The sequence below is a fragment of the Bison bison genome, unplaced genomic scaffold, assembly GCF_000754665.1.
Source record: "Bison bison bison isolate TAMUID 2011002044 unplaced genomic scaffold, Bison_UMD1.0 scf7180017862979, whole genome shotgun sequence".
NCBI classification, from domain to species: domain Eukaryota; kingdom Metazoa; phylum Chordata; class Mammalia; order Artiodactyla; family Bovidae; genus Bison; species Bison bison.
In genome coordinates, this window is record NW_011493551.1 from 1,428,969 (window position 1) to 1,452,962 (window position 23,994).

Consider the following 23,994-nt stretch of genomic DNA (forward strand, 5'->3'; position numbering starts at 1 on the left):
GCCATGTTGTGCAGATTGTGGAATCTTAGTCCCCCAACCAGGGCTCAAACCCATGACCTTCAATGGAAGTATGGAGTCCTGACCACTGGACCACCAGGGATGTCCCATGGTTCTTGTGCCATAGTTTTAAAAAGCACCTCCGCCTTCTACCACTGGGTACCCTGCCGTCTGACCCTAGGATGAATACAGCTCTTGAACGACTTTCTTCCTCCTCTCCTTTGTCCTCTTCCCAACCAGAAGGCAGACAAGTATGAGTGTGGCTAATGGCAGCACACATTTAAAACCTTGTCACCCAGGCAGGAGTCTGAGGATGACCCCTCTGACCTTCCGCCCACTCCTTGCCCAGGGATGGTGGTGCCACATGGGTAGCACCTGGAGGAGGGAGGGTCAAGGGGAGCAGAGGGTTCTCAGTGCGCACAACTGGAATCCATGGTCCTGCTATTGGACCTCCGCTACACACGGCAGGAGCTCTGCTGCACCTGAGATCCGTGTGGTGTGGACACCGATGACACAGTAGACCTGCTTGAACCAGATGCTGACACTATGTGAATGGGACTTTCTCCTTTCTCTGCTCAGAGAAACATGTCTTCCTAAATGCCAAGGGGAGAGTCAGGTGCCTAGGAGAAAGCATTATTGTCCTCTCTCATGGGAGGAGAGAGGGGTACAGAGTTCAAGCCTTCCTTTCTTTCATTTGCTGACATGCCTTATGTGCCAGCCAGGTACTAGATTTACAGAATTAACAAGACAAAGTCATTGTTCCAAAGGACCTTACAGCCTATTGGGGGACCCAGATCTGTAATGAGGGTGACAGGTGCTGGACGAGTGGTCTGCCCATTCAGGCCCCAGCAGAAAAGACAGTCAAGGAAAACAGACCATAGCAAAGTCCCCCAGCGTGCAGGAGCCCCAGGAAGCCACATACCTGTCTGCTTTCCTGATTTTTGTTTCTCTCTCTGTCTTCGGGTGATGCTATCTCTTAGCCGTTTAAGATTTTCCTGGAAAAATTTAGTTTGTTTTTAAAAATATACACCAGAATTATACCCTCAAGGCATTAGAGTTTCTTTCTGATTTTATGACATTTGCAAGATATATCACATTGCAATAACATTTCCAACATGCAAATGAGGCCAAGTGCATTTGCAATCAGTTCCCAGAGAAATTCAAGTCCTCTTAGAAGCTACGCCTGAAGAGAAGACGTCTTGTCCACAACAAAGGGTCTCCCCTCCTCTCTGGTTCCCAGTTCCTTCCCAGCCTTATAATCCACCCCCACCTTGCACGCCCCTTAGACAGGCCAGTCTCCTACCTGCTTACAAGCTCTCCACCCTCATTCCCACCTCTGAGACTGTGTTCTCGCACATTCCCCTGACCTTGAGGGACAATGATTCCATGACTCTGTTCCCAGCCTGGGTCAAGGCCCACCTTCTAAACCACCTCCCCCTACAGCAGACTGTCCCAGTCTTTAGTGATGCCCATGCCATGTGGCACTGGGTTATGATGTGTGTGCCGTGTGCATGTGTGCATGCGTGTGTTTTGTGTGTGTGTGTGTGTGTGTGTGTGTAGTCTCTTCAGAGGCACTGAGCTCTTAAAGGGCAAGAGACCAGGTCTTGCACCTTCCTGTCATCCTTCTGTTTGGGCTATCACAGTCATTCAACAAATGTTAAACAGACATGTGAGGAGCAATATTTGTTGCTATTTTAGTTCATAAACAACAATCACCTTGAAGTGAAGTGTCTGAGCATTCTAGGGAAATGCCCCAGGGACTAACACTCAGACCATCTGGCTGGAGCAGAACGTTCCTGTGAGGGAGCCACAGAGGCAGGACAGAAAGACTGGTTGGGTTGTGACTGCAGCTGAGAGACTGAGCTTGGGCCAGGAAGCAGCAGGGAGACACTGGAAGTTGGGGGCTGGCCATAGCTGTAAGGTCGGGCAGAGAGGAGGGGGAAGGAGTTGGAGGCAAGGAGACCCACCTGAAGACGATGTGATAGGGCAGATGTAGGTGATACAGGTCAGCATGAGGATGTGGCAGAGGGAGCGCAAAGATAGGAGCAGAGGCGAGAGGAAGAACGCACGGAGCAAGACCAAGGAAGACACACAGCGGGCTGGATGTGGGGGAGTGTGGAGAAGAGCCCAGGAGGGTCTGAAGTCCGGACATCGGCCTCTGGAAGATAACAGTGAGTGAACAGACACAGGGAGCCAGGCCAGGGAAGAGGCCTCAAGGGCCTGTGTGTTGTTGGGTGTGCTGCAGGTCTAGGATACCTCGGGGGACATGCCCAGCTGGTGGCTGAAAAGACGTTACCAGAGACACAGAAGCAAGAGTCACCTGAAGAGAGAAGGAGCTGAAGGGAAGGTGCCTGCTCACGAGAGGGGAAGTAAGGGACAGAGACAGAGGAAAATGGGGCACAATGGGGCAGCCCCTGGTATGGTCTTCACACTGTCCAGTCCTTGGACTCCTTGGCTCTGTAAGTGCCAGGAGGCAATCAGAGCATGGAGTACTCTCAGCATTTACTATGTGCCAGGCATGCCAAGGGCTTCACAAGGTTGATGTTGTCTAGCCCTCTTCCCTCACACTTCAGAGATGGGAAAGCAGAGGTACAGAGAGGCTGTGGTCGTCCAGTCTAAAGAGGCAGAGTAAGGCTGGACTCAGGCTGCCTGGCACTGGAGCTCTGGCTACTCCTGACGACCATGCTGCGTGGCACCAACTTGGCAAGGACTCAGAAGATCAGTGTTTGGCCAAGACCAGCCTGTTCCCAGCAGTACTGCAGCCTCCCTGGGTCTCCTGGGTGAGGAGGGCCCTGGGTTCCTGCATCCAGACCCCCAGAGGGAGGGAGACAGGCTGGGAGAGAGTGCTTTAGGAGCACTCAGAGGGCAGACACAGCATTGCGAAGGGAGCACAGGCTCTGAAATGAGAAAGGTTTCCTTTGAATCCTGACCCTGCCTCCCTACCTCTCTGAGCCTCGGTGTTCTGTAAAGTGAAGTGAAAGTGTTAGTAGCTCAGCTGTGTCTTGACTCTTTGTGGCCTTACAGACAGTAGCCGACCAGGCTCCTCAGTCCATTGAATTCTCCAGGCAAGGATGGGTAGCCATTCTCTTCTCCAGGGGATCTTCCCTACCCAGGAACTGAACCCAGGTCTCCTCCATTGCAGGCAGATTCTTTTTTGTCTGAGCCACCAGGGAAGCCCAATGACACTTATGTCCATGCCTGCTGTGAGGGGTGGAAGAGATTGGGTCCACTCAGCACTTAGCACAGTGCCACAGACTGTTGTCAGAGCTGGACGAATGCAGCTTTAGGACTCACGTCCCCATGCGTCACAGTGTGTGTCACCATGTAACTACATGTCCTCATGTAACAGCAGGACTCTCCTGACAGCCAAGCCCTCTGATCCCAGTTTCCTCTTGAGTGGTGACCATTGGGGTGGGTATAGGGTCGTCCTTTCCAGATCTTTGCATTTGCAAACATGGCTACAGTTTGTGTGTGCATCTGTGTGTGGGGGGGGGCGGGAGGTGGGAGTGTATATACGAGAGTGTGTTTTAACTTGAGTGGTTTTATGTCAGTGACTTGCTTTGCTCACCTAAGCGTAATTCTTGGGAGCCATCCAAGTTCTCTTTGAGTTCTAAGGTGTGGTAGTTCTGTGGGCGTGTCGGCACTAGGAGTAGAGAGAAGGCCTCTGAAAAGCAAAAAGCTAGAAAGCAAAAGTAGAGGGCCACATGCAGAGGGAAGTGGCAGGGCAGAACTGGGGTTATAATTGAGTCTCGGTTCCTGATCTGGAGCCTCATGACAACAAGAAAGGCCAACCAGCGCTCGGCCAGGGAGCCATACGGTTCCAGACAACAGGTGACAAATGCAAGTATGCAGTGACTCACCACGACACTCAAACAGACGTTCTCAGACCCAGCCCAGGTGTGCAGTTACAGCATGGACTCAGCCCTTCTCTACCGTCTAGCGGAGAGTCAGACACGATACAAAGTCCATCCAGAGCCAGTTACCTGCTGGAAGCGGAAGGACTCTGACCGCCTCTTCTGGTTGAGCTGCCACTCTTTGAAGTGCAGCACGGCCTCGTCCACGTTGACGATGCCCAGCTTCACCTGCTCCTGGAGGGTAATGAGTTGCCGCTGGCCTGGTGTTTTCATCCCAGCAAAGGGATCATATATGCTCGACTGAGGCCTGTCCCTCCACGGTCTGACAAGTGGCTCTGGAAAGGAAAGAGAAACTCAGTTTCCAGGCTCCTCCACTGGAGAGAGCTGACCGGGTGAATGGGGTTCATGATGCTGGCTGTGGGCTCAAGAGGACATGTCTCAGAAGAACAATCGCATGTGGAATCAAGACAAGGGAGATGCTACATGGAATCAGAGATAGGGAAGCAGCTAATAATTTCAAAGCCTATGACACTAAAGTAGACAAGGTCACAACATTTTAGAAAGGTATAGCAACCAGGGGGGCTTCCCAGGTGGCGCTGGTGGTAAAGAACCCGCCTGCCAAGAGAGACATAAGAGATGCGGGTCCAATCCCTGGGTGGCAAAGATTCTCTGGAGGAGGGCATGGCAACCCACTCCAGTATTCTTGCCTGGAGAATCCCATGGACAGAGGAGCCTGGTGGGCTACAGTCCATGGGGTCATAAAAAGTTGGACACAATTGAATGACTTAGCACACATGCATGCACACAGCATCCAGTAGATAAGTCAACATGAATTACTGAGAAGTCTTTAGACCAGCGTTTCTCAACCTTGGCACTACTGACATTTTGGACTAGGTAATTCTTGGTTGGGGTTGGCTGGCTGTCTTGTACACTGTAGGATGTTTAACCTTATCCCTGGCCTCTACCCACTTGATGATAATAGCATCTCCTTCCTCAGCTGCCACAACAACAACAAAAAATGTCCCAGGGCTTCCTTGGTGGTCCAGAGATTAAGAATCTTCCTGCCAAAAAAAAAAAAAAAAAGAATCTTCCTGCCAATGCAGGGGACACAGGTTCTCTCCCTGCTCTGGGAAGACTCCACATGCCACGGGACAACTAAGTCTATGCATCACAACTACTGAGCCTGTGCTCTAGAGGCCAAGAGACACAGCTACTGAGCCCACATGCCCGAGAGCCCATGATTTGCAACAAGAGGAACCACCATAACGAGAAACCCACACACAGGTAGAGAGTAGCTCCTGCTCACCACAGAAAGCTCAGAAAGCCTGGGCACAGCAAGAAGACCCAGTGAAGCCAAAATAAATAAATAAATAATCTTTTTAAAAAATGCCCCAGATGTTGCCAAATGGCAGGGTGGGGCGGTGCTGGCCAGTGGAGGAGAAATCACCCCCAGTTGAGAACCATTGATTTAGACTAAAATCCACTCCCAGAAGAGAATATACAGGAAAGGCTAACCAGGATGCTTCTTCCAGCACTTCCAGCCCTCCCCATCCTGCCTGCCTCCAAGCAGCATAGGGCACATGATTGTGAACCTACAGGCACGAAATGCCTGAGGAGACTGGAAGGCTAATGGAATCATGACCCAGGTCCAAAGTCACCAGGTAAAAATTAGGTGCTGGGTCCCAAGTGACTCTCCTTGGGTTGTTCATGCTTTAAATGTTGTAGGGAAGTATGACGCCAGCTCCTCTCTCTCCAGGCCGCGTGGCTCCTCTAAGTTCGGTGGGGAGCAAGCTAGACTTGCAGAAGTGATGGAGCCACTGAAGCACATGAAAACAGCGTGACCTTCCACTGCTCATCCCTGTAGGGCTATCTTTGATTCTAAATTTCTCCAGGAGGACCCCATTTGGACATTGCAATTCAAGGAGGTGGCATAAAGGAAAAAGAGAGATGACTTCACCCAGTGGGTACTGAAAAAGCTTCAGAGAAACTTATCCATCATTCTTACCACCATTCTCTCCATCCACCACACTCACATGCCTTTCTCCCAGGTTTGCCCTATAATCTTTAATTATATTGGGAGATGGAATGTGGGGGCAAAATAAAAATGCACAAGTCAGTCAGTTCCAGTCTCCTACTACCAAAGTCTTTAGGGATGCTTTCCAATGTTTAGATGGTGTCATGGCTCCTTTTCAAAAGAATCGTCATTGGGATACTACTGAATGCCTCTGTTTAGCACAAGGAAATGTATCAAGAACAAAGGAGCACTTATCTCTTCAAACTTCCTTTAAAAAGCTTTCAAAAAAAATGTCACCCAGTGACAAACAAAATGTCTCAAGTAAAAGTTGAATTAAAGTATACTTTAGCTAATACAGCTAGCCTAGGTAAATAGCACGGTAGGGCTGGATCACTAGGGGCTGCAGGGCTGCCCGCTTTCATCCTGTTGGTATTAGTTTCAATGTCTAAATAGTATTCTAGTGTGCTGTTACAGACACTTTCTCAGGTATTAAAGTCATTGGTATGATCAATCTGTACAATGTTCTAAGGCACCTCAATCTCTTCTCTCCTTTCACCTTTGGTACGGTTCCACTTCAGGTATTTCTTGAACCTCTGTTTTTCAAGGCTAAGGAGTGATTACACCTGGAAATCTCTGAAACATGATCACTGCCACCAAGAAGTCTAGGTCCTGCAAAAGAAAGCTGAGGACATCTGCTTACCTTTCCTGATGCTCTCTGAGGTAACATAGAAATTCCCAGGCTTCTCTTGACTTTTTTCTGCAAAAACTGTGAGATAAACAGCATTCTAAGTAAAGCCAAATAGTACCTCTTTCTAAGAAGCTTTATAATATTTTATACATTTAGCAGAAAAATTACCAAAATCTTGTCCAAAATAAATAATAATGGATCACAACTTGGACCACTGCATGCAGTTCTGTAAATCAAAATTCTAGAAAGTGAAGTGTTAGTTGCTCAGTTGGGTCTGACTCTTTGCAACCCCATGGACTGTAGCCCACCAGGCTCCTCAAATACTGGAATGAGTTGCCATTCCCTTCTCCAGGAGATCTTCCCGACCCAGGGATTGAACCTGGGTCTCCTGCATTGCAGGCAGATTCTTTTCACTGAGCCACCAGACAAGCCCCTTTAAAGGAGGCAACCAATGAATGGAAGCTCTAGGGATTACAACATGAAGACAGATCAAACAGACAAGGTCTCAAACCAGAAAGACAAGGCCAGGCAGAGGATATAATCGGCATTTATGAGATCATTAAAGAAAAGGGTAATGTGAACAAGGACGTGTGCTGGATCCTTGAATATTTGAAGCAAGCCATGGAACACCCCGAAGTGTGAGAATAAAAGGAAGTGCCACTTAACACGTCAGCAAGTGCCGTAAGACAGAACTCAGAGCAGTGGGACATGTAAAATGTGTGCAAGGCTCCAAAGTGACTTCGATGATGTCACTCATGCACAAGGAACCCATAAAGCCTCCGAGGGAACACTGAGAAGTGACAAACGTTCACTCAGTGGTAGGACTAACAAGTGATTAAGGCTCCTTGGGCTCTGCACATGACTCCCTGCATTTAAACCCTGTCTCTACCATTTATGAGCCACATGATTTAAGACAAGAAGCTTGAACTCTTGCCTCAGTTTTCTGATCTGTAGCATGAGGATGATATTGTACCCTTGGCTGTGGGTTGTTGTGGGGATTATATGAGTTAATATATGGAAAGTGCTTAGAAAAGTGCCTGGCATGTGCAAGCACTTCATGTAAGCTTTTATTATCATTGCATGCGTGCTCAGTCACATCGGTCGTGTCTGACTCTTTGCAGCCCCATGGACTGTAGCCCACCAGGTTCCTCTGTCCATGGAATTCTCTAGGCAAGAATACTGGAGTGGATTGCTAAAAAAACTGAAAAAAAGAGTGCCATATTTGGGACACACTTACACTAAGGAATTATTTGTTGTTTTTCTGGAATTCATACTTAATGAGATATGGTTGTATTTTTATTTGACAACCATAGCCCAATTACCTGGGGCTCTGGTTGAGGGCTATCTTCCCAGTTTATAATCTTTTGCCATACCTTCCACAACCTGTTATACTATTAAACATGAAATGGAGGTCAAGTGCACAGATCTGGCAATTCTTATACTCATATAGTATTTGTAATCATATTAATAAAATCAAGTCCTGAAAGATAGTGAAACTTACAATGCTATGAGAATCTAATGTCCCAGGGGTCATTGTGAAGAACTCAAAACTCATCATCAACTTTTATCAATGTAGGTAGGTAGGTAGATAGCCTAGCATTGTGGTTGAAAACCAAGGTTGTAGAGGGAGACTCCCTGAATTCAAATCCTAGCTCTGCTATATGGTTATCAAGCAACCTCCGTGAGCCTCCATTTTTCTCATCTGTAAAATAGAAATGATAATGGCCTGTACCTAATAGACTATTATGACATATTCCAAATAAAGCATTCAGTAGGTTTCAATAAATGTTGTGTGTGAAGTCACTCAGTCGTGTCCGACTCTTTGTGACCCCATGGACTGTAGCCCGCCAGGCTCCTCTCTCCATGGGATTCTCCAGGCAAGAATACTGGAGTGGATTGCCATTTCCTTCTCCAGGGGATTTTCCCAACCCAGGGATCAAACCCGGGTCTCCTGCATTGCAGGCAGACACTTTATCCTCTGAGCCACCAGGGAAGCATATTTAAAATAAATAATAATAGTAATAGTTTCAGGAGATAACAGTTACCAGGGATCTTGCTATTTGGAGTAGAGAGACATCTTATTTATCTCTTTCTTCCCATTATGCGCCAATTCCTGCAGGAAGGCCAGAACTGAATTTGACCACTGCCCCTAGTCTAGTTCCAGAATCTGCCCCAAACACTGACCCTGTCTCCGGGGACTGGTTGGAGACCATTCAGGAGGGAATACTCTCTAAGCAATAATTCAGGAGGTAGAGGATCCAGGGAATTCCTGCTCAGAGGCCCTGAAGACCCCACTGGGCATCATTCCCTGCCACACTTGCCTTTAGAAATGTATGATTCATTGTCAGATAGCTGGTGAGTGGCAGATGCGCTGGCCTCTGGTCTGGGCACTGGGACAGGGGGCCTGTTGGTCAAGTCCACTGACAAGGCCTCATCATCATCCACTGTGTGATATACATCTTCTTCCTGATCAAGATGGTCTCTTTCCAAACTGGACATTCCCATGCTGTTGCCTAGAAGCAGAGAGAAAGGTGATTAAAACAATTGTCAAACCCTGAGATCCCCAACTCCTGCAACCAGCTGCCCTGGATCCCAGCCCTGCCCATCAGTAAGCTGACGGCCTCTGCATTAGGTAGGGCCTGGCAACCAATCAGGCCAGGGACCAGCCCCACCTACCAGCACCTCCACAGCAGTTGGCCCTGCCACAACAGAAAGGCCCATATAGCCCAAGTAGAAGGCACAACTAGAGCATATGGCTCTGGCGACCAAAAGGGCTATGCTACTGGGCCCCATAAATATCTGCTATACAAGGCCACTTCTCTAAGATTGGGAAACATTTCCAAGCTACCAAATGCACAAAAATTAAAAGAGAGAATTATTCAAAATGAGGGGCAGAGAAATACATGCTAAACAAAGGAACAAGAAGAAGAAGAAGACTAGACAAAGTAGATTTTAAAGCAAAGACTGTAACAAGAGACAAATACAGACAGTATCTAATGATAAAGAGAACAATCCAATAAGAAGATATAACAATTAAAAGTATAGATGCATCTAACATAGGAGCACTAAATACATACAGAAAATATTACCCAGCATAAATGGAAAAATTGACAGTAATACAATAATATAATACAATAATAGGAGGCTTTAACATATCACTTACATCAACAGATACATCATCTAGCCAAAAATTCAGTAAGGAAACACTGGCTGTAAATGACATATTAGACCAGGTAGACTTAATAGATACATAAAGGTCCATACAGTTAAATCTATGGTTTTTCCAGTAGTCATGTATTGATGTGAGAGTTGGACTATAAAGAAAGTTGAGTGCCAAAAACAGAAATATAGATCAATGGAACAAAATAGAAATCCCAGAGATAAATCCATGCAACTATGGGCACCTTATTTTTGACAAAGGAGGCAAGAATATATAATGGAGAAAAGACAATCTCTTTAATAAGTGGTGCTAGGAAAACTGGTCAATCACTTTTAAAAGAATGAAACTAGAACACTTTCTAAAACCATGCACAAAAATAAACTCAAAATGGATTAAAGATCTAAACGTAAGACCAGAAACTATAAAACTCCTAGTGGAAAACATAGGCAAAACACTCTCCGACATAAATCAGAGCAGGATCCTCTATGAGCCACCTCCCAGTGTATTGGAAATAAAAGCAAAAATAAACAAATGGGACCTAATTAAACTTAAAAGCTTTTGCACCACAAAGGAAACTATAAGCAAGGTGAAAAGACAGCCTTCAGAATGGGAGAAAATAATAGCAAATGAAACAACTGACAAAGAATTAATCTCAAAAATATACAAGCAACTCCTGAAGCTCAATTCCAGGAAAACAAATGACCCAATCAAAAAATGGGCCAAAGAACTAAATAGACAGTTCTCCAAAGAAGACATACAGAGAGCTAACAAACACATGAAAAGATGCGCAACATCACTCATTATCAGAGAAATGCAAATCAAAACCACAATAAGGTACCATCTCACGTCAGTCAGAATGGCTGCAATCCAAAAGTCTACAAGCAATAAATGCTGGAGAGGGTGTGGAGAAAAGGGAACCCTCTTACACTGTTGGTGGGAATGCAAACTAGTACAGCCACTATGGAGAACAGTGTGGAGATTCCTTAAAAAACTGGAAATACAACTGCCATATGACCCAGCAATCTCACTGCTGGGCATATATACCGAGGAAACCAGAACTGAAAGAGACACGTGTACCCCAATGTTCATTGCAGCACTGTTTATAATAGCCAGGACATGGAAGCAACCTAGATGTCCATCGGCAGACGAATGGATAAGAAAGCTGTGGTACATATACACAATGGTATATTACTCAGCCATTAAAAAGAGTACATTTGAATCAGTTCTAATGAGGTGGATGAAACTGGAGCCTATTATACAGAGTGAAGTAAGTCAGAAAGAAAAACACCAATACAATATACTAACACATATATATGAAATTTAGAAAGATGGTAATGATAACCCTATATGCGAGACAGCAAAAGAGACATAGATGTATAGAACAGTCTTCTGGACTCTGTGGGAGAAGGCGAGGGTGGGAAGATCTGAGAGAATAGCACTGAAACATGTATATTATCATATATGAAACAGATTGCCAGTCCAGGTTCAATGCATAAGACAGAGTGCTCAGGGCTGGTGTACTGGGATGATCCAGAGGGATGGGGTGGAGAGGGAGGTGGGAGGGGGACTCAGGATGGGGAACACATGTAACCCCATGGCTGATTCATATCAATGTATGGCAAAAACCACTACAATATTGTAAAGTAATTAGCCTCCAACTACAATAAATAAATTAAAACAAAAAAAGAAAGCTGAGTGCCAAAGAAATGATGCTTTCGAACTGTGGTGTTGGAGAAGACTCTTGAGAGTCCCTTGGACTACAAGGAGATCAAACCAGTCAATCCTAAAGGAAATCAGTCCTGAATATTCATTGGAAGGACTGATGCTGAAGCTGAAGCTCTGATACTTGGGTCACCTGATGCAAAGAACTGACTTATTAGAAAAGAACTTGATGCTAGAAAAGATTGAAAGCAGGAGAGAGGGATGGCAGAAAATGAGATGGTTAGATGGCATCACCGACTCAATGGACATGAGTTCGAGCAAGCTCCAGAAGTTGGTGATGGACAGGGAAGCCTAGCATGCTGCAGTCCATGGGGTCACTAAGAGTCGGACATGACTGAGCAGCAGAACTAACTGAATGATAGAACACTGAGTCCAAAAGGAGCAGAATACACACTTTTTTGAAGTACACATGGGCTATTCCCCAGGGTAGATCACATGATAGGCCACAAAACTAGCCTCAATAAATTTATAAAGATTTAAATTGTATCAAGCATCTGACTATGGTTTTTTCTGTGGTCATGTATGGATGTGAGAATTGGACTGTGAAGAAGGCTGAGTGCCGAAGAATTGATGCTTTTGAACTGTGGTGCTGGAGAAGACTCTTGAGAGTCCCTTGGACTGCAAGGAGATCCAACCAGTCCATTCTAAAGGAGATCAGTCCTGGGTGTTCTTTGGAAGGACTGATGCTGAGGCTGAAACTCCAGTACTTTGGCCACCTCATGCGAAGAGCTGACTCATTGGAAAAGACTCTGATGCTGGGAGGGATTGGGGGTGGGAGGAGAAGGGGACGACAGAGGATGAGATGGCTGGATGGCATCACTGACTCAATGGATGTGAGTCTGGGTGAACTCCGGGAGTTGGCGATGGACAGGGAGGCCTGGCATGCTGCGATTCATGGGGTCGCAAAGAGTGGGACACGACTGAGCGACTGATCTGATCTGATCTTCCAAACTATAACAGGATGGAACCAGAAATCAACTACAATAAAAACTAAAAAAAAACAAAAACAAAAACCATGGAGGCTAAACAATATTCTACTAAACAACTAATGGGTCACTGAAGAAATCAAAGAGGAAATAAAAAATACCTGGAGACAAATGAAAATGGAAACACAATAATCCAAAGTCTAGGCGACATATCAAAAGCAGTTCGAAGAGGGAGCTTCAGGCCTACCTCAGGAAGCAAGAAAAGTCTCAGATAAACAACTTAACCTTATACCTAAAGGAATCAGAAAAAGAACAACAAAACCTAAAGTTAGTAGAGGGGAAGAAACAATAAAGATAAGAGCAAAAATAAATAAAATAGAGACTGATAAGTATTTAGCCAGACTCATCAAGAAACAAAGAAAGAAGTCCCAAATAAATAACATCAGAAATGAAACCAGAGAAGTTACAACTGATATCACAGAAATACAAAGGATCACAAGAGATTACTACAAACAATTATACACCAATAAAATGGACAATCTAGAAGAAATGGATAAATTCCTAGAAACATACAATCTTCCCAGACTTAATCAGGAAGAAATTGAAAATATGAACAGACCAATTATCAAGAATGAAACTGAAGCAGTAACTTTACAAATTTGCAACAAACAAAAGTCCAGGACCAGGCAGATTATAAGTAAATTCTAGAAAACATTTAAAGAAGAGTTCACATTAAAAATTTGCAGAGGAAGGAATGTTTCTGAATTCATCTATGAGGCCAGCATCACACTGACACCTAAAGCAGACAAAGACACCACGAAAAAGAATATTATGGTCAATATCCTTGATGAACATAGATGCAAAATTGTCCTCAACAAAATATTAGCAAATGGAATTCAACAAAGTACTAAAAGGATCATGCATTATGATAAAGTGGGATTTAATCCAAGGGATGCAAAATGATTCAGTATCTGCAAATCAGTGAATGTGATATGTCATATTAACAAATTAAAGAATAAAACTGTGTAATCATTTCAACGGATGCATAGAAATCTTTTGACAAAATCCGACATCCATTTATAATTTTAAAAAACTCTCAACAGAATGAGTATGGAAGAAACATAATTCAGCATAATAAAGGCCATATCATACGGCTAACATCATACAAACGGTGAAAAGCTGAAAGCATTTCTGCTAAGATCAAGAACAAGACAATTTCATACAACATAGTCTTGGAAGTCCCAGTCATAGTAATCACATTAGAAAAAGAAATAAAAGGAATCCAAATCAGAAAAGAAAAAGAAAAACTGTCACTGATTGCAGATAACATGAGACTGTATATAGGAAATCCTAAAGATGCCATAAAAAAGCTATTAGAACTAGTCAATGAATTCAGGAAGGTTGCAGAATTCAAAATTAATATACAGAAATCTGTTGCATTCACGAATAATGAACTGTGAGAAAGGGAAATTAAAACAATCCATTAACAGCTGCATCAAAAAGAATAAAATACCTAGGAATAAATCTAACCAAGGAGGTAAAAGATCTGTACTCTGAACATTATGACGTTTATGAAACTAATTGAAGACAACACAAACAAATGGAAAGATAAACCACATTCATGGATTAGAAGAATTAATATTGCTAAAATGACCATATTCCCCAAGGCAATCTATAGACTCAATGCAATCTCTATCAAAATACCAATGGCATTTTTCACAGAATTAGGACAAATAATTCTAAAATGTGTACAGAAACATAGAAGACCCCAAATAACCAAAGTAATCTTGAAAAAGAAGAAGAAAGCTAAAAGTATCATGCTCCCTGATCTCAAACTACACTACAAAGCTACAGTAATCAAAACAGTATAGTACTGGCATAAAAACAGACCACTGTAGACCAATGGAAAAGAATCAAAAGTCAAAAATAAACTCATGCTTATATGATCAGTTATTTATGACAAAGGAGCCAAGAATACAAAGGGAGGCAAAGACAAGCTCTTCATAAATAGTGGGAAAACTGGGCTATATATATATATATATATATATATAAAATCACTATACAATACAGCCTTGATTTAATGCAACCTTGAACCTATGTATGTCCCGCATGCTCTCCTCCTTCACCAGAAAGTAAAGTCTCTTGAGGGTATTGATCATATCTTATTTTCTTTTGTGACCCTAGCCCAGTATCTAAAATAGTTCTTTGCTTATAGTAGGTACTCATGAAATTTTGGTAAAATAAAAATGAACCTGTGTATTTCAAAAGAGGTCTTGCTAAAGGCAACTTGTTTACCCAAAGCAGTGGCTCCACTGGTGGGAACTTCGGGCCTACTTGTAACAGGCTGATGGGGGAGCTCATGGGTCTCCTATCACACCACGGGCCATGTGCATTTGTTGAGTGGAGCAACCCTCATAGGTAGCCAGGCAATGTCTACATTTGTTTCTCTTTCCTTCTTTTTGCTTTCCTGCTCACTGATCCAACATACCTTCTAAAAACTTGCGAATCATAGAGTCCTTCGTAGTCCGAGAGAAACCATCCCTGGGGATTGGATTAGATGTACTGGCCTGAAGCATCTCAACATCTAGAAGGAAAAAGGAGACTAAGAATTTATATGTTGTTCTTCCACACATGCAAAGACATTTTGTAAATGGATACATTGTTTGGCCAAAAAAGTTTGTTCAAGTTTTTTGTGTAACATCTTATGGAAAACTTGAATAAACTTTTTGGCCAACCCAATAAAAGTTTTGACAAATTAAGAGATTCAAGAATTGATTAAACCATCCATCTATCCATCCATCCATCTAATCATCCATGCATCCATGGATCCATGCACGCATGCATCCATTCAATTTATCTACTCAGCAAGGCTACCTAGTAAGTAGGTAGCAATATTTACAATCTTCAGGACTTTTCCTGGACCACAGGACTCAAAAGGTATAGATATGCTCATTTGCATTGGAAAGAATAGGCTTAATTTTTAAATATATAATTGTAGTCTTTTGCATGACAGAAAAAAAATTAAAAGCAAAAACAACAAAGAATAGATAAATTGTAATTTATTTAAACTATGAACCATTTTGTTACAGTTAAAAGCATGTATTGGAGCTACTCTAGTACTATCTCATAAACAAAACAACCAGAACTCTTTTTAGGTCATCCATGTAATTGGTCATTTATAAGGAGGAAGTTCACAGACCTTTGATTTTTCACTATTAAGCATAAACCCATGGAGACCAAAACTATGTGAAAACTATTCAATTACTGTAGCAGATTCTACTTAAATCTGAGTAACCAGCTGTAGCTGTTACTTTATGACTCTGAAGTATGCATTTTGGGAGCAAAATTACAGCCTTGCGTTTCAAAGTAGAGCTTTGATATTATCAAGAGTTTGCATTCAGTAAGTCATATCATACAATTACTGGGGATTTGTTTCCTCAGGCAAAATATGTAATTTGAATACTATGCTTTGAGAAAAAAAATCATTTGAATTTAATCACTATACATAGATATACTTGTTTCCTACTACTTTAATCTTTGGGGACCAGTTAAATACAATCTGGTGAATCTGTATGAAAAATTTATATCACATTTCCCAAGAATGTTCACTGAAAAGAGGTCATGTTCATAAAATCATGTTAAGGATAATGAACTTCACATGACATAATTCTAGTTTTGAAACAAAATATTTGTATGTACATAGAAGAAAGCCTGGAAAAAAATACATCAAAATGCGTATAGTGACTATTTCTGAATTAGTATATGTAGATCATGGACAATTCAGATTGTGAACATTTTATTTTCTACTTTATGCTTTTCTTTGTCTTCCAGATTATCCACAGTGGCTTGTGTTGCATTCACATATGAGAAAAACCATATTAACACTTTAAGGTCTAGGTAATTATGATCAAGTCTGTACAATTAGATTCCCAAAGCAAAAATAATTTTAGGTTATTAAAAAAAAATTATGGCTCACCTGTCAATTACCAGGTTATTGATTTAATTATAAAAATGCTGATTTTTAAACTTTCCAGTGAGCAGATATGGCATTATTACATAGCATAGCTTTTACTTGACATTATTTCAAACTTTGATAATCTTTTGATAATCAAAATATAAACTTTGTGACCATAAAACAAGACACAATATTGAGTGAAAAAGTTGCAGACTGTATATAAAGTATTTTATGTAAAGCACTTTGCAGTATATATAGTAGTTTATATGCATTTTAAGACCTGTAAAATGATACTACATGTGGTTTATGAATTCATAAATATCTAATAAACATATGAAAACTTGCTGACATGCTGGAAAGGATAAATGCTGAATTCATGGTAGGGAGGGAGGACAATTAGGTTCCAGAAGGGGCTCATAGGGGGATATAATATGTAGTTAAAAAAAAAAGATCTGAGACAAAAAAAAAAAAGAAATATATACTCCTGATGAATCTTTTTTCCAATTCCTTTCCTTCTTTCTACTTTGTCAGTTTAATATTTCTTGAAATAAATGTAGTAAAGACATTACATTGAATATAATCTACCTTGATACCCTCTAGTCCAAAGCCCTGTGATTCCAAATATGGAAACTGTTAACTCAGTGAACATCTCTGGTCAACACCGCATTCTATAAAGTAAACTGTAGAGATTAGGGTAACTGTACTGATCCTGAAACATACCTAGAAGTATTTTTAAAATAAATTTCAGATAAGAACTCACAATCCATTTCTCAAAAACTGAAGACGAGAGAAATTCCACTTATTTGAGATTTCTATTTAAATTGCTTAACTACGGTTTTATGGAACACTTTCCCCCTGAAGTTAGAAAGACACACCATACAGATGTGCCCTGCTGGTCACAGGGCCCTCCTCTACCCTCCCCACTCCTATTCCTACACCTCTTCACCCCTCAGCTGCCTGACCCTGACCCAGACAACTTTTGAAACTCCTAACTCACAAAGCAATAAAACACAGAGGAAAAGACCCCGTAGGAGAGACTTGCTTGCATCAGACACTCCTAGAGATGAGGATGGGCTTTACATTGGACTCTCTTACACCCAGTGCTGCATCCTCCAGGAACCGCAGCCCCCTCAGGCTCCAGCATCTTTAAGAATTTGGTGAGGGAAGAGCAGCATCGGGACAGTGTCGATCACCAATAATCAAACCTCCCAGGCTGGCAATACCAGAGTGCAAACCTCACAGGTATAATCAGCCATCCCCACTGACAGCAGTAAAAGAGTCACGCATGGCCTAGCTATTTCATTAACAAAGTTCAGTTTGACAGAACTGATTTCCATATTCAAGACATAGCTGAAAAACTGAAGGAGCTACAAAGAGTTAGAAAAACAAAATGTAGAAGAAAAATGAAAGCAGCCAGAGCATCCCTGGCTGGATCTTTCACACTTCTATAATAAGGATGAGGGCTTCTGTCCTGGTACTATGACCCCATCTTAATGTGCTGAGTTTTTTGTGGGTTAAAGAAAGAAGTTAAGAAAGGAAAGAGAGAAGAAAAGAATGAGCCCCAGGAATAAGACATATCAACATCGTGACCCCTTAATACAATGCATGGAGGAGGATTGCTATGGTATTCTTGCTCAAAACTTATAACCTCACTCAGTCCACTCATAGAAAGCATCTGACAAACTCAACTAAAGGACATTCTACAAAATAATGGATTGGTGTTCTTCCAAAGTATCCAAGAGGAGGAATGAGTGAGGAACTGTTGTTATACATTAGAGGAGACTAAGGAGAACAACAGCAGACACTGTGGCTCCCTTTCTGGGATCAGCATCTAGTCCCACCGACGAACAGAAAAAGAACCTTGGGGAAACACTGGTGAAATGTGAACAAGGTCTGGAGTTCAGTTGGCGGTATTGCACCAATGCTCATTGCACAGCTTTAGTAACTATGGTTATGTAAGATGTTACTATCTGAGAAATCTGGATGAAAGGCATATAGGAAGGGTAACACTTTTGCAACTTTTCTCAAAATCTAAAAGTAGTTCAAAAGTTTTTTGTTTTGTTTTTTAAACGGAAAAGAACAGAGAGGAGGGAAAGAAAAGAGAAAAGGAGAGGAAGAAATGCAAGCATAAGCTCTGGGAATGACCTACACTGACCCCTTCTTGTCCGCCTACACTATTAAGTCACCTTCCAGGAAGTCTCGTGAGCCATGCATCCATGGGTTCGATGAATAAGGCAGGGCTACCTGTGACAAACACTTCTTTTTATTCTACAGCCACGCCTTCACTGGTGGTTAAGAGCATAGTTTTGGAAGTAGACAAACTAGGATCAGATAAACATCAGTCCTGAGACAGTTGTAGAATTATTTCTCCTCCTTGAGGCACCCTAGCTGCATGGTGACAGATATGGGCATTTGGGTCAGAATGCATAGGTTCCAATTTTGATTGCTCCACTTCTGACTGTAGGACTGCAACACCCCGGGGCCAATTCACTTCTAGATCCAACTTTTAGATCCAGCTGATCATTGGGACTTACAAGATGACCATGGGCTATGCTGGCGCCAACCTACGCAGAAGGTTGGAGGATACAGACCAGCAGGACGGTACCAAGTAGCCTTCCTCATTCAGAGAGTTTCTGGCCAGTCTCGCATCTCTCATGCAAGGAAACCAGAGCATATCAGGCAGGTGGAGGAGATGCCCTGGTGTCTCAGAGGAGCAGCATCTCGCAACTCCTGAGTTATATCAGCACCTCCTGAGGCACAGCTTTCAAGGGCCCCTTATGAGGCATCCAAAGACACTGCCTTCAGGGAAGCCCAAAGTATGGTGTCCTTTTCAAGTATTTATAGTTTACATACAACTCCTCCTAGTTCCAGATGCAATTTGCCAACCAATTAGGGGTCATTTTTATCATAGGCAATGTTGCCTAGAGACATAATTGACATATGGCTCTTATCAGGTTACCAGGGTAACAGAGCAGAAGTCAATGAAGGTCAAATTCTCCTGGAGAAGGGAAATGAGAGCTGTTACATTAACTCTTTGCCCACGATTATCTTGGGCCAAGTTGTTTACATCCTCTCAGGTTCGTTTTCCTGTCTCTAAAATGGTGATAATAATGATACCTTGCAGGGCCCGGTGGGGCTCCTGGGCACAGAGCCTTTCTGTGTCCCAGATTCATGGATCATAGGAAACAGCCTTCATTCAGCCTCCGTGACCTTCTATAGGGCAGATTCAAGCAGTTGTTAATCAGGGAAGGGCGGAGATGTGAGACCAGGGAGAAACAGTCAAGAGCCCCTTGGGACAAGGTCCTGTTTCCCCATCAGTGGATACACACAACATTATCTTTGAGCTATTCTGCAGATACTGAAACTCCTTCCAGGTGGGAGAAGTGCTGCCCATAAGCATGTAGACCCAAGGCCAATTGACCCTGAAGGTTGACAATGCTGACTTCTACTTAGCTCATCACCACCCTATCAGAAGAATGTTCACAAGCTGATCACTCCCAGTTTTACTATAAAACTTCTATCTTCCCCAACTTGGGAAACTCAGTTTTGAGGGCATCAACCCACTATGTCCTCTTTTGCCTGGCAAAGCCATAAAGCTGTCTTTTTCTACTTCACCCAAAACTCTGTCTCTGAGATTTGATTTAGCACTGGTGTACAGAGAAACTAAGCTTTCTGCATCAATAATAGTACATATCACATAGGTTTGTCATGAGGGTTTTCTTTTTTTTTTTTTGCCACACGGTGGGGCACACAGGATCCTAGTTCCCTGACCTGGGATCAAACCCATGCCACCTGCAGTGAAAACATGAAGTGTTAACCGCTGGACTGCATAAGTATCTTTGAATTGGCTATTCTGGTGGCTCAACGGTAAAGAATCCTCCTGCCAATTCAAGAGATGCGGGTTTGATCCCTGGGTCCGGAAGATCCCCTGGAAAAGGAAATGGCAACCCACTCCAGTACTCTTGCTTGGAAAATTCCATGGACAGAAGAGCCTGGTGAGCTATAGTCCATGGGGTCACAAAAGAGTCAGACATGATTTAGCAAATAAACAACAACAAAACAGTCTTTAAATTAGACAAGGAACAGCAGATACACACTGGTCTCCACACCACTACTCCATATTCAAGGTAAATATCTTTATTCAATCACCACCTTCTTTGTGGCCTCAGGATCCTTCTCAAAACAGCTTCCCAGGATCTCAACACCAGCTAACTGACACGGAAATTAATTTTTAAAACACTATTTGCCATAGCTGTATTCGGCAGTAAGTCCAAGCAGTAGCAGATACTACCTTCATAAGAACAAAGAAAAGAAAAAGCTCCTGGTTGTTTCAAGTTAATGACAGTTCAAACCCTCAGACTCTAAATTGCACAACCCATGTGTGCATACAACCCAAGCATACAGTAACACATGAGTAACTGAAATACATAGAAATTCTAGAGGGGAATGGAGTCAGTTTCCAGACAAAGGACATTTTGAAAAGGACAGCAACAGCAACAGATCCTGCATCCCTGGATGCTCAGGGCTTGTACTTCAGATTCTAAGCATTTAACCTTCACCACTGGTCAGTTAAAAATAAACTGAAATGTGCTGAAACCTGCTGATCTAAGGAAAAAATGCAGAGTTCTTTCATTTCATTGGGGAAAAAAATATAACCCAAAACAATAATAAGGAGATTCTGGGGCCACAGTCTCCTTCTGGGAAAGCCAGTTGCAGACTTACACTATAGTTTTTTACAGGAGTTGATCCCAGAGAAACCATTCCTGGGCAGAAAGAAGCTGGAACAGATGAGTGAAGGCAGGAAGGCACTTAATTAAGGAACGAGTCAAGAGAAATAATGAATTTTCAAAGACGCTCATGTGATACTCTTCCTGGGACATAAATCTAGATCACTTAGCTGCAGTGGAAACTCCATTCAGATTATGTGTTACTAATTTAATAGAAAACCTAATCTGAGTATATAATCCAGTAAAATATCAGATACTGAGTGACTGTTCTTCTGGAAAGGCTCTCAAACCCTGAAACCTGGCCAAAGGCTTTTTTTTTTTTTTCCAGCAAGTGCTATTTTGAATAGAAAAGAGGCTTAGAGCAAGGAGCTGTATGGTGAAACAGTTGAAAACAAACAAACAAACTTGAAACCTGATTGGTTCTATTTGCTCACAGGTAGAAGGATGGCTATGATTGACCATGTCAACAGGAAAGTCCAACCTTCCTATACCCTCATGGAGAAGTGAGGGGAAGGTGAGAGACAGTGACAGAGGCAGAAACAGGGACAGAGAGAAAGAGATAGTCACACACATGCAGACGTGGGAGTCAGAGGAGGGGAGAAGAAGAAGGAGAGAGACAGTGAGACAGACAGGAAGACGGAGTTGTGGAGGGGAGAGACAGAGACACACGGACAGAGAGAGGAGAACGGTAGTCTGAAATTAGAGAGACTGAGAGGTGATTTGCAATGACAAAGAGGCTAACATGAAAGGGTTAGGCGAAGCAGCATGTCAAGTTCTGTAAATTTCTTAGCAGACAAGCAAGGCCTCAATGCGGTGCTCCTGGTGAGCACACATACCCTCTGCCTTGCAGCAAGGAGTTCACAGGTCAGTTTCCTGGTGGGGTGCAGTGGGTACTAGGACTTGCTAAGATCCATTCTCTACTAGCTACCCTCTCGAGGGCATCATGTCGTTTTCCTCTGCGGCACTGTCACGATTTGTAGTTACATATTCAGTTAGGCAGTGTTCTTGCCTGGAGAATCCCAGGGATGGGGAAGCCTGGTGGGCTGCCGTCTATGGGGTCGCACAGAGTCGGACACGACTGAAGCGACTTAGCAGCAGCAGCAGAGGCAGCAGCAGGCAGTCTCTTTGTTTAATATCCAGCTCTCCCACTAGAAGGGAAGTGTTAGAAGGCAGGGACCATGCTGGCTTATTTGCTGACTCCTTGTTACCTGGTGTGGTGACTTAAACACTTGAGTAGACTGATAAATGTTGTTGAATGAATGTGAAAGTGAACAGACTAATGAGGAAGAAGCAAACAAATACATGGCTATAGAGGTCTTTGGGCTTTGGGAAGGGATCTGGGCATTTTCCAAGCTGAGAAAAGAGAAGGGCAATGCAGGCAGCAGAACCAGCACGGGCGGATGGATGGAGACACAGCCAAAAAAATGGGCAGCCGGGAGCAGCCACAGATGTCCCACCTTTGGGGGCATCTCACAGATGTCTCACTACCACTTGTTGGAGAAGTGAAGTCCTTGCGTTGTAATGTCGACAAGTAATTTCACACCACAACATCTAGGATGACTTCTTATTTTCTGGCAACCCTCAAAGTCAAGAAATAATCAAATGTCTGTGGTGTAGGGCCTGTGGATGATATTTGCTAACGTTAGTAGGAGCAGGTACCAGAGAAGCAGGTACATGTCCAGTTGCAAACTGACTTGTGGGCAGTGCCCTGAGGAAGGCCTGCCCACAGCTGTGCAGCTGCAGAGGTGGGCAAGGTCGCTGCTGGTGGTGAAGAGTTTAACTTAATTAACTTGAAAACATTCAATCCAGTGCTCTTTCACTAAGTGCCTATATTTGCAACACAGTTCTTGTACATCTAAAGGAGGGAAAAGCTACGGAAGTCAGAAGTGTCTTGAGGCTCCCTTGGCTTCACTAGGTCAGTTTCAGCCCCACACAAGACAAGAAGGGCCAGCCCTGCCTCAGAGTGAGTTCCCTGCGGGTAAGAACTCATGCCGCTGCAGGAAGGAAGATCTTGAGAGAAAAGCGCGCAGATGGGGAAGGCGGCATGTTTCAGTAACTTAATGGACTGCTTACAAATGGTCCTTCGTGGGGCTCAGATCTTACATATCAGGGCTGTGAGGACCTTCACTGGGCCCAGCTATGCCCCATCTCAGAGGGGACCCAGCTGGCAGAGAGGGACTGTAACCAGAGAGCTCAGGTAAAGAAAACACTACTGGAGATTATCTGTTCCAAAGACGCCAGTTACCAAGGAGGTTGCTAAGAGAAGTCAGCACGTTAGTTAGCTTGGGCCGTTAGCTTGGGCTGAGTTGGCTCTCTCCACTGAAGGCAAACTTGATCCACAGAACCAGGTGGAGGGAGCAGGGGCGCAAGAGGAAGGCTCAAAGCAGGAGTCCCAGAAGCGCAGCAGCCCTCTGGGATGGATTAGAGTGACGCGTGTGGGTTTAGTTCCCAGTAGCAAGACACCGCATGTTTCTCCTTTTCTTCCTTTCTCCTGATGGAGGAAGACAATCCTCTGAGATATTCAAGCAGCGCTAACTCCACAAGTGGCTTACCTGGGAAACAGCTGGACCCAGAGAGGCTCCTGAGGCCTTAGCACCCAGAGCCTCAACAAAGTGACCTAAATGTATTACCTAAGTCAAAGGACCGACAGGACCACTGTACCATTCTCTGAAGGCAAAGACAGAAGCAAAAGAAGTAAATGAGTAAAAGATCAACAGATAGTGAAGTCACCCAGAGAGAGATGGGCCATAATTTTCGTTTAGTGTTTCCATAAGCTTACCCTAAAAACATTTACTTATTATATAGTGTGGTGTGGAACATGATGGTTTAAATCTGTGGGGCTCTTGAACACAAACTTTTCAAGAGAACTGGGAGCAAAGTTGAAAGTCTGATAATAACAAACACACGCAGCTACCACTTGGTGGCAGCATATCTAAACTAAAGACAGCGAT

General features: G+C 43.3%; 1 protein-coding gene across 1 annotated transcript in view; it reads right to left on the reverse strand.

Annotated features, from left to right (window-relative positions):
- Positions 1-23,994, reverse strand: part of PIK3AP1 (phosphoinositide-3-kinase adaptor protein 1) — a 121,044-nt gene that overhangs the window by 19,439 nt on the left and 77,611 nt on the right. The window contains exons 9-13 of the mRNA XM_010833037.1: positions 14,850-14,945; positions 8,875-9,066; positions 6,566-6,631; positions 3,981-4,186; positions 920-992 (exon numbers count right to left, since the gene is read on the reverse strand). Of these exons, the coding sequence (XP_010831339.1) occupies positions 920-992; positions 3,981-4,186; positions 6,566-6,631; positions 8,875-9,066; positions 14,850-14,945 (633 nt within the window). The remainder of the gene's footprint in view (positions 1-919; positions 993-3,980; positions 4,187-6,565; positions 6,632-8,874; positions 9,067-14,849; positions 14,946-23,994) is intronic.